General features: G+C 37.9%; 3 protein-coding genes across 7 annotated transcripts; all 3 read left to right on the top strand.

The window, feature by feature from the left end:
• Positions 1-3,003: 3,003 nt before the first annotated feature.
• Positions 3,004-7,060, top strand: LOC107814384 (putative late blight resistance protein homolog R1B-12). The gene is made up of 2 exons (XM_075239900.1): positions 3,004-5,990; positions 6,072-7,060. Exon 1 carries the CDS (start codon positions 4,156-4,158, stop codon positions 5,611-5,613), a length of 1,458 nt encoding a protein of 485 aa, XP_075096001.1. The 5' UTR covers positions 3,004-4,155; the 3' UTR covers positions 5,614-5,990; positions 6,072-7,060.
• Positions 5,662-7,085, top strand: LOC142161709 (putative late blight resistance protein homolog R1B-11). Its single transcript, XM_075240150.1, has 4 exons — positions 5,662-5,990; positions 6,072-6,160; positions 6,599-6,668; positions 6,764-7,085. The coding sequence occupies exons 1-4, from the start codon at positions 5,662-5,664 to the stop codon at positions 7,083-7,085; spliced, it is 810 nt and encodes a 269-aa protein (XP_075096251.1).
• A 56-nt stretch (positions 7,086-7,141) lies between these two features.
• LOC107814386 (uncharacterized) lies at positions 7,142-10,599 on the top strand. 5 transcript variants are annotated; one of them, XM_075240760.1, is made up of 5 exons: positions 7,142-7,392; positions 7,460-7,553; positions 8,096-8,275; positions 9,655-9,995; positions 10,083-10,599. In XM_075240760.1, the coding sequence occupies exons 1-3, from the start codon at positions 7,295-7,297 to the stop codon at positions 8,246-8,248; spliced, it is 345 nt and encodes a 114-aa protein (XP_075096861.1). In that variant the 5' UTR covers positions 7,142-7,294; the 3' UTR covers positions 8,249-8,275; positions 9,655-9,995; positions 10,083-10,599. The 5 variants fall into 5 exon arrangements, 1 of the variants encoding a protein (XP_075096861.1); XR_012703716.1 differs by having other exon boundaries at positions 7,165-7,392; positions 7,499-7,553; positions 8,096-9,995; XR_012703719.1 differs by lacking the exon at positions 8,096-8,275 and having other exon boundaries at positions 7,176-7,392; positions 7,499-7,553.
• Positions 10,600-11,002: the final 403 nt, after the last annotated feature.

Here is an 11,002-nt window from a genome sequence, read left to right as displayed (position 1 = left end):
TCATCAACATTAGCATTGTTATCACCATCACCATCAATATGTTGATCTGTAATATGGTTCTGGGCATCACCATCATCATTGAGCCCATCAATGTCATCCGCATTTGTATGAGGAACTTGATCAAGATTAACTAAACCTTCAGAACTTGAAGATTTTAACTTCTCCGTTTTGTTAATATCTTCAATGGTTTGATCTTCCACGAAGATAACATCACGACTTCTCATGACCTTCTTCTCAATTGGATCATATAGCCTGTAACCAAACTCATCAAGGCCATAACCAATGAAAATGCACTGCCTTGTCTTGGCAGTTAATTTTGACCTCTCATCTTTAGGCACATGTACAAAAGCTTTGCAACCAAACACTTTCAAGTGGTCATAGGAAACATCCTTGCCATACCAAAATTTGTTTGGAACATCACTTTGTAAAGCAACCGCAGGGGATAGATTAATAGCATGTGCGGCGGTCAACAAAGCCTCACCCCAAAAGGAATTCAGCAACTTTGCTTCAGAAAGCAAACATCTGACTCTTTCCATCAAGGTCCTATTCATCCTTTCTGCTAAATCATTAAGCTAATGAGTCTTAGGAGGAGTCTTCTGGTGTCTGATACCCTGTTGTTTGTAGAATTCGTCAAACGGTCCATAATATTTACCACCATTATCAGTACGAATACACTTCAGCTTCTTTCCAGTTTCTCTTTCAACTGAAGCCTGAAACTGCTTAAAGACACCCAACACTTGGTCTTTAGTCTTCAAGATGTAGACCCAAAGTTTCCTTGAACAATCATCAATAAAGTTAGCAAAATAAAGTGCACCACCCAAAGTTTTTGTCTTCATTGGACCACATAAATCTGAATGCACTAACTCAAGCAACTCTGTCTTTCTTGAAGGAGGATGAGACTGGAAAGAAACTCTTTTTTGTTTTCTAGCCAAGCAGCGCTCACATTTTTCTAATTTTGCACTTTCAAAATTTGACAACAATTTCTTCTTGGCTAGAACATTTAGTCCTTTTCTCGCTAATGTGGTTAAGCCTCTTATGCCATAACGTTGAAGAGCTATTGCTCTCAACGGAATTCACCATATCAACACAGGTAAAGGCCGTAGTCCAGTATAGACCACAACGTTTTTCCCCACGAGCCACAATCATGGAACCCTTAGTGAGCTTCCACTTTCCAGCACCATTGGTACTTATATATCCCTCATCATCCAAAACACCAATAGAGATCAAGTGCAAACGAACATCAGGTGCATGTTTTACATTTTAAAACTAGTTTAGTTCCAATACTAGTTTCCAAATAAATCGTTCCAACACCAGCCACCATAGATACAGTCTCATTACCCATGCTTAAAGTTCCAAAGTCACCCTGAGTATAGGATGAAAAAAATTCCTTCCTTGATGTCACATGAGATGCAGCACCACTGTCCATAACCCAGCTTGACTCAATATTTATCAGATCCGCATCAAGGACTGTAACAAGATCTTTTGTAGTGACGGTGGCCACACGATTGCTATCTTCATTCTGTTCTTCCTTGTCTCTATTCTCATTTTTCAAAATCCGGCAGAACTTCTTTGTGTGCCCTTTCTTCCCGCAATGATAGCATTCAATATCTTTAAGTCTGCTTCTGGATTTGCTTCTATTATGTTCTCTATTTTGAGAACCCCGATTCTTGTTTCTCCCCCTAGAGTCAGTCACCAAGACATCTGATGAGGAGGAACCCTGAGATTTTCTTTTCATCTCTTCATTTAGAAGGCTGCTCTTGGCAAGATCCATAGAGATCACACCGTCCGGAGCAGAATTTGATAATGAAGTTCTAAGAATTTCCCAAGAATCTGGTAGGGAACCAAGTAGAAACAAACCTTGAATTTCTTCATCAAATTTAATGCTCATAGCAGATAACTGGTTCATGATCCCCTGAAAATTATTCAGATGATCTGTCATCGCGGAACCATCGTGGTATTTTAAACCCAACATCTGCTTTATCAGAAACATCTTGTTGTTTCCAGTTTTCCAAGCATACAGACTTTCAAGGTGCTCCCATAGGGTCCGAGCATGTGTCTCCCCAGAAATATGGTTCAAAACATTATCGTCAACCCACTGTCTAATAAAGTCGCAAACCTACCTATGTAATAAATTCCACTCTTCATCTGATTTATTATAAGGCTTTATAGTGGTGAAGATAGATTGATAAAAATTCTTGACATAGAGAAAATCTTATATTTTGCCCTTCCAAATGGCATAATTTGTGTCATTTAAAGTAACCATTCTACTAGTGTTGACTTCCATCGTTTATCACAAATACAAATACTATTTATTAGGAGACCAAAGTAATTCTTTTCTGATGTGGAAGTTCAGACTGTGCTGCAGCCACAGAGCATACTCAGACAGAACCTTGGCTCTGATACCACTTGTTGGGAATAAACCCCGTAAAAATAGTATTCACGGTATTAGTGATAAACGCGGAACACTAAGTTATGGTTAAATCAGCAAGAATAGAAATGCAGCAATAATGACACCAAGATTTTACGTGGAAACCCTGCTGAATAAGGGAAAAACCACGGCCAAGAAGAGCAAATGATATCACTATAGCGAGAAATTTTACACTGTGTAGTAACAAGTAAAAATACTCCTAAGACCACTACACCCTCAAAAGAAATAAACACTCTTTTGCTTTTTACACCTCACTATAATATCTCTCACACTCTATTTTTCTTCCCAAACTATTTTCTTATAGTTTATGGAATACCTTGCTCTCTCTCTTTTTTCTCTTTGTTAGTGTGTAGAAATGAGAGTTAAGGCTCGCCTTTTATAGCCAAAACCTCGCTCTCTAAAGCCTACAATATTTGACAATTTACACACCATTTTCACAGTTTCAACAAGGTTGGCTATCAAACCAAACTAAGTCAATAAAATTGGCTACCAAATTATACTAATTCAACAAGGTTGGCTACCAAACCAAACCAAGTCAATAAAATTGGCTACCAAATCAATTGAATGCAGCAATTATGATCTACTCCTCCCATGATAAGGAAATGGCGAAGACTACTGAAAGAGACCATGTGCTTTTCCATTTGCAACAGAGGTTTAACCTTGTCAGGGTAGAAGTCGCTCTGATTAAGCTATTAAACTGTCAAGCCACAATAATAGCTCCTCTGAAAGATCTGATTGACTATGTTCGAGAAGAGGTGATATTCTTGGGAAAGTTTCCCACGGATTCATTGGAGCAGTGCAAAGAGCAAACTAAGATAACTGATATTTTGACCCTTGTTCAATCTGCGACTAGCCAAGCATGGTCATTCTTTAATTCTCTTTCTCATGACTCAAAGCAAGAAAACCTGACCGGTGAAATTGTGTGCTTGTATTTTCATTTGCTTCTTAAGTTCAAGTTTATTAATGCAGCAATTAAACAGATGTGTTCCAACATATCTGCATTTTCGACGCTGGACCATCCTATGATAAATATGATAAACTTTCTTCCTATTAACTTTGAGGTCATTGATTCGTATTTCAACATGCTAAAATCCTCAAAGACATCAGCCTCTGGTTGCCCCAAGATGGATTTGGTTTTGATAGGATTTCATGATTATATTCTTGAAAATCTGCTGACTTTTACTGTTGCAGATGAGGTTAAAAAGTTTTACTATGGTTTGTTGCTCCTGGCAACGTACTTTCTTGATCCTCTAGTTCAGTGCATGGGGTGCAAGAAACAAAATAATCTCTTGATAGGATTCGGAACTCTCGTGATTGAGGCTGAATCTGCTATCTCTTTATCTTATGAGGATAGCAACAAAAGTAGGAAGGTCAATCTTGTTCTTCAATTTTTGACTGAGGCTTTCAAGTTTGTCAATCTACTAAAGCACAGAGCAACTTTGAAAGCTGAAATACTGGAATTGATTGAAAGAGCTCATGAAGAGCTTATTTTCCTTGGAGCTTTTCTCATGGATGTTCTTAGACAACATACAGAGCTTAACATATTCAATGATCTCTTGATGCATGCTGAAGTAACTGCCCTCAAGTTAGCACAAATCAGGGGTTCTTGTTATATAAGTTTCATGGACGGAAGCAGCACTGAGAAAATGAGGCTTTCATTATCTGATTATCTATAAGAGATCGAGTCTGTCAAGGTCAAGGTCAGAGAAAAGGCATCACCTTGCAACATGACAGGTGGAGAAGGCCTAATTAATTTTTTATCAAGCCTCCAGGAGGGGGTGCTCAAGTACTATGATGCTTGTTCAATCTCTTTTCTGAAGAATCAGATCCTAGTAGTCAGAGACAAACTAGTTTATTTGGGCTGTTTTCTTGCATATATTGTACTGTATCGCGATGTGCATCAAGAGCTCAAAGATCTCATGAAACATGTTCAAGATATAAAGTATGTCTGTCTCTTACCCTTCAGTGACTATGGACCTGCTTGGTATTACATGTTATATCTGTCTAATGTCAAGCAATTGCTTAAGTTCGTGGAAGCTGAGGTTAAAGTGATTTGTCTTAAAGTTCCAGATTTGTCAAGTTATAGCTTCCCCAAAACAAATGGATTAGGATTCCTCGATTGTTTCTTGGGAAAATTGGAGGAGTTGTTATGTTCTAAGCTCGATTTGATTATTGACTTAAAACATCAGATTGGATCAGTAAGGGAGGGCTTATTGTGTCTAAGATCGTTGACTGATCATTTTGCAGAACACTACAATGAGCATAATGAAATTTATAGTCTTACAGCAAGTGTTACAGAAATGGCATACAAGGCAGAGTATGTCATTGACTCGTGCTTGGCCTGTTCTCACCCACTCTGGTACAAAATTCTTTGGATTTCTGAAGTCGTTGAGAATATCAAGCTTGTACATAGAGGTGTTAGTGAGACTTGGGAGAGAAAGATGATACATGTTACTGTGCACAAAGTGAAAAAGACCTCGACTGATCTTGCACAATCTTTATTAGCTAATACTCCAAGATCAAATGAAGAAATGGTGGGTTTCCAGGATGCAATGGAAGAAATAAAGAACCAGCTACTTGGAGGATCACCTCAGCTAGATGTCATCTCATTGGTCGGCATGCCTGGAATCGGTAAAACTACTCTTGCCGAGAAGATTTACAATGATCTGATAGTTACTCGTCGTTTTGATGTTCATGCTAAGTGTCGTGTGACTCAAGTGTATACATGGAGAGAGCAGATGTTTTCCATTTTGAATGATGTTCTTGAGCCTGCTGATCGCACTGAAAAAGAAGACGGTGAATTAGCTGATGAGCTGCGTCGATTTTTGTTGACCAAGAAATTTTTAGTTCTCATTGATGATGTGTGGGACTATAATGTGTGGGACAGTTTACATATGTGCTTTGAAGATTCTCGGAAAGGGGGTAGAATTATTCTAACAACGCGGCTGAATGATATTGACAGTTATGCTCAATGTGAGAGTAGACCCCATCATCTTCGTTTATTCAGAGATGATGAGAGTTGGACATTATTACAGAAAGAGGTGTTTCAAGGGGAGAGCTGTCCACCTGAACTTGTTGATGTGGGGTTTCGAATAGCAAAACGTTGTGGAGGGTTGCCCCTCTTCATTGTATTAGTTGCTGGTGTTCTGAAAGAGAAAGAAAACAAAGCAGAATTGTGGAAATAAATAGAAGAAAGTTTAGGTTCGGAGAATATTGTTAGCTTGGAAGAGAGCATGTCTATGATTGAATTCAGTTACAAGAATTTACCAAACCAGCTAAAGCCTTGTTTCCTCTATTTTGGAGGACTTTTGAAGGGCAAGGATATTCATGTCACAAAATTGATCCGACCGTGGGTAGCTGAGGGGTTTGTAGAAGCAAATATAGAAAAAGGACCAGAAGATGCTGCTCAAGTTTTCTTGGAAGATCTTATTAGTAGGAATTTAGTGATGAACGTGGAGAAGAGACTCAATGGCAAGGTGAAAACGTGCCGCATTCATGATCTGTTGCATAAATTCTGCTTGGGAAAGGCCAAAGAAGAGAATTTCTTTCGCTGGATCAATAGGTACAATTATATAAGAACTATACTGATTTTATTGTATTATGATAATCTTAATTCGCATTTTCATTGTTTTTCTTTAAGCAGATTCAATGGAGAGGATACATTTCCCGAAGAGGCTAAAGAATACCGGTTGTTTGTTCATTCCATGAGGATCAGATTGATCTATGGCAGTCGTCTCTCTCAAATGTTCGTTCTTTATTATTCAATGTGATTGATCTGGGTAACATGTTATAGCTACGTGATGTCTCTTTCATTTTTGATACTTTCAAACTCATAAGTGTTGGATTTGGAAACCATCAACATTGGTGGTACTTTTCCTGGTGAGTTACAATGTCTTTTTCATATGAGGTACTTTGCTGCTCAAACTGGTGCAAATTCGATTCCTTCATCTATAGTAAGCTTTGGAATCTCGAAACTTTTGTGGTAAGAGGATTGACGGGAGAGGTGATATTACCTAGTTCACTTTTGAAGATGGTTAAATTGAGGAATATACATGTTAACCATCGTGCTTCCTTTAGTTTGCACGAGAACATGGCTGAATCACTTGTTGACTCTCAATTAGATAATTTGGAATCCTTTTCAACTCCACATCTCTTATGGTGAATATGCAGAGATGATGTTGAGAAAGCTGAGTTGCTTAATCTCGGGAACATTTGATTATTCAAAGATAGTGAAGGGAAGGTGTGTTCTCTTTCCTAACTTAGAGTTCCTAAGTCAAATTGAATCCCTCAAGCTTGCTTCCAACAATTATCAGCCAAACTTCCACATGTCTTCAGTTTCCCCTCAAGACTAAGGGAATTGACTTTATTAAAATTCCGTCTGCGGGGCCAAATTTCAGCCATTGGAGAACTGCCTAACTTGGAGATTCTGAAGTTACTTGTCAGAGCTTTTGAAGGGGATGAATGGGAAGTGAAAGACTCAGAGTTCCTTGAACTCAAATACTTGGAATTGGACGACCTCAATATTGCAAAGTGGTCCGTCTCTGATGATGCTTTTCCTATGCTTGAACGTTTGGCTTTAACCAAATGTAAGCGGCTTGAGAAAATCCCATCTCATTTTGATAGGGATGGCAATTGGGGCAGGGCGGGGCAGGGATAATCTTAAATAGGGCGGGGCAGGGGAAGAATTTAACGGGGCAAATTGTTATTTTTAAAAAAATTTAATAGGGCAGGGTAGGGCATATACGGGTTAATAGCTGGGTCGGGTCAAAATAAGTTAGACCCGCGTACCCCCAAATCTTAAATCCCAAACGCTAAAAGCGTAAAACCTAATTTCCAAACTCAGAAGTCAAAAACTTTCAATCTCTCATGCGATTGAGCGATTCTTCTTCCTCTTTGAACTGCTGCGAATCTGCGATTCTTCTTCCTCAAACCTTCTTCGATTCTTCTTCCTCCAGTAAATCCAGGTAAATATCTAATAAGTACATAGTTCTCTTTTTCTCTAATAATTTCCATTCATTTTATCACGACCAGTGGTTTCCGGCCTAGTAAGGGTGTTTCACTGATCAACAGACCTTTTTTGGAGAAGAACTACCTTGGACCAGGTCTACCGGTGTTTATTTGTCAGGTTCGGACTCTATTTTGTTGCTACTTGGTTTCTCTGATTCTATATTTTGTTGGGAGATTAGTGCCGAGCTGCCCTTTTTTTTTTTTTAATTTTGTTACTGATATATAAAACGATGGGTTGTTTTAGTCTTTTAGAAAATAATGCTTGGCTTCTCCTTCGACAAGAACTAATAGTCTGTCTATGGCTTCTCCTTGGGCTGTTAGAATTGGCATGGCGGGCTTGTTTCATTCTTAATGCCATATTGCTATCGCTTCCTGGTGTGCATAAAATGAAAAAAAAAATTGTTTTCTACTTCCAAATGTTTCCTTTAGGAAAACCTGCACCATGGAACTTATGCTTGGTGAAATTCAGATATCATCTTGTCCAAATCAATCACTTAACTACTGTTTGACTGTTTATTTTGACACAAAAGTGAGTAGGTTCTAGGAATATGACATTTGGTTATTAAATTTTGTTGATGGAGAATGAGACAAATCTTCTCGTCACTGAGACATATACTAAATATCAGTTTTTAGTGATATTTCTTGTCTTTGTTTTACTAGATAATCATGGCATCTCAAATTGAAGAGAATCTACCAGTTTCATCTACTAATGCTATTTCCTTAGACGATGAGAGTCAAAGTCCTTCACAACCTGATGAAGTTGAACTGAAAAAAGGAGATATTCCCGAGCATGGGATCATTTCAAGCCGATGAAGGTTAAGGGTGTTCCATATGGTGCTTGTAAGTATTGCGATCGCCGGTATAAAAATTCTAGAAATTGTGGGACAAAATCTATGTTAGATCACATGCTTAAGTGTCCTAATAGGACAAGAGATGCACAAAATGAGGGCGATACCGGGGGTGCTTATTTTGATCAAGATGTTTCACGTAAAAAAACTTGCACATGCCATTATTTTACACGAGTATCCACTCTCTATAGTTAATCATGTGGGATTTAGGAACTTTGTTGCGAGTCTTCAACCTATGTTTAAGATGGTTTCTAGAAATACAATCAAGAATGACATAATAAAAGTCTTTGACAATTTGAAATCGCAAACTTCTATGTTGCTGGAGAAAGTCACGAGTAGAATTGCAATAACAATCGATATGTGGACTTCCAATAGTAACAAAAAAGGGTTCATGGCTATTACTGGTCATTTCATTGATGATTCATGGAGGCTTCAAAGTCATATTTTGAGATTTGCTTATGTCCCTGCTCCACATGATAAAGATGTTTTGTGTGGTGCTTTGGTTAATTGTTTGTTTGATTGGAATCTTGAACGAAAACTATCGACTATCACAGTTGATAATTGTAGCACAAATAATGCTATGATTAAAACTTTATTGGATGAGAAACTTAATAAAAAAGATTTGTTGTTGAGTGGTCGAGTATTTCACGTGCGTTGTGCTGCACATATTTTAAACTTGATTGTGCAAGAAGGGTTAAAAGTGATAGGAGATAGTATTAAAGTGCGTGATAGTGTCTTGTATTGGATTGGATCAGTTGGCAGAATTGAGAGGTTTGAAGAAGCCGCACGTTTGGTTCACTGTTCTTGTTATAAGAAGTTGGAGTATGATTGTCCTACTCGGTGGAACTCAACATATTTAATGTTGAGAACAGTTATAGAATACAAAGAGGTGTTTAACAAGTTGAGTCTAACTGACACAAATTATAAGTCGTATCCAACTGAAGAGCAATGGAGTAATGCAGAAGATGTTTCTGATAAGCTCAAACTTTTTTATCATATCACTAAATAGTTTTCAGGAACTCAATATCCAACTTCTAGTCAATACTTTATAAAAGTTTGTGAAATTAAATTAGAATTGGAAGCTTGGGTGAAAGAGCTTAATCCTTTGATTAGCGATATGACATCTGCCATGTTGTTGAAATTTTAAAAATATTGGGATGATGTGCATATTTTGATGGGAGTAGCTACAATCTTTGATCCACGGTACAAGATGAGGTTGGTAGAGTTCTTTCTTCCACTAATTTATGGTGAAGAAGTTTCAACTAAAATTCAAGAAGTTCGATCCAGTTGTTATGATCTCTTTCAAGATTATATGAGTAAATTATCTGCTCCACATGATTCATTAGCATCTAATTCTAGTGAAGTCACTAGTTTTACTCAGGGTGATCGGCTTTCGAGCTTTGATAGATTTGTAGCTTCAACTGGATCTACCGTGGAGAAAAGATCAGAGTTGGATATGTACTTAGAAGAAGACCTACTACCTCGAACCCCTTCATTTGATAATTTGAGTTGGTGGAAGACAAATGGATTGAAATTTCCTACATTGCAAAAAATGGCTCGTGATCTCTTAGCCATTCCCCTGTCTAGTATTGCTTCAGAATCGGCATTTAGCACTAGTGGGAGGTTGATTAGCCCGCATCGGAGTAGACTCCACCCCACTACTTTGGAAGCTTTAATGTGTTCTCGCACGTGGTTATGGAATGACTTAAATGGTAAGTAATTTTCTCATTATTGTCTTAATAGGTATTCAATTGTTTAATACTATATTGATACATTGAACTATGCATTTTTCCTTTTAGGTTTGACTTCAATCGTTGATCAAGTTTCATGTCCAACATTTCTTGATGAAGAGGACGAGCCGGATTCAAGTGGTTTATCGCAACTATGAGACCCTTGACATGCTACTGTTTTTCCACAAACTATCTACCATTTGTCACTGAGCGTGAGCTTTTTAAGCCAACAGATGTGCTTTGCAAGAGGAAAAATGCGGTTCATCCAATTCCTATTTTTGTGTTCTTCTGTGTCTGTTTCAACAGCCAAGATTGCAACTTTGTGTTCTTTTGGTTCATTATTCTTCAACAGCAAGAGGGCACTGTTTTTGGGTCTTGCTATAACCACAAGAAAAGTAATTGGTTAATCTTGATTACCTTGCTGGAATTTCAGTTTATTTTGTTGAGCATTGCATCTGCTGTAGCATTCTGTTTCTTTTTGTTTATCATTCCAGTGTGAGATGAATTTAAATGGAAACATGGTTGGTGATTACAATAATGGCATTCTAATTTGCTAGACATGAGAGAATGACATGTTCACTTTAATTATACGTACATCTTTTTCTTTCTGAAGAGATGTTAGAGAGGTGAGAAGAGATTTCACATTTGGCCTGTCATGAGGTTCGTGTTGCAAACAACGCGAAGCAAGTTGCACTAACTCACTCCCATCGTCATTTGAGAAGTGACCTTCCAAGAAAGAATCGATAAGCATCCATTGATTTGTGGCATAGTAATAGGATCATCCATTGCTAAAATATCCAATTCCGGTAAATTTGTCGCATACAAATCAGAAGCATCATAAGCTAAGATTCCCAAAACTGGTACTAGATAAGTGTAACCAGGCAAAGAATAATAATATGAGGACCAATCACCAATGTTTTGGTAAACCAGAACAAGATCCTCTGCATAAGGCTCCTCAATGACCACAGTTGGGATAAAAAAATCATTAT

Source organism: Nicotiana tabacum, chromosome 20, assembly GCF_000715075.1.
Source record: "Nicotiana tabacum cultivar K326 chromosome 20, ASM71507v2, whole genome shotgun sequence".
Taxonomy (NCBI): domain Eukaryota; kingdom Viridiplantae; phylum Streptophyta; class Magnoliopsida; order Solanales; family Solanaceae; genus Nicotiana; species Nicotiana tabacum.
Note: the sequence above shows the minus strand (reverse complement) of the source record. Positions and strands in the feature narration are given on the sequence as shown.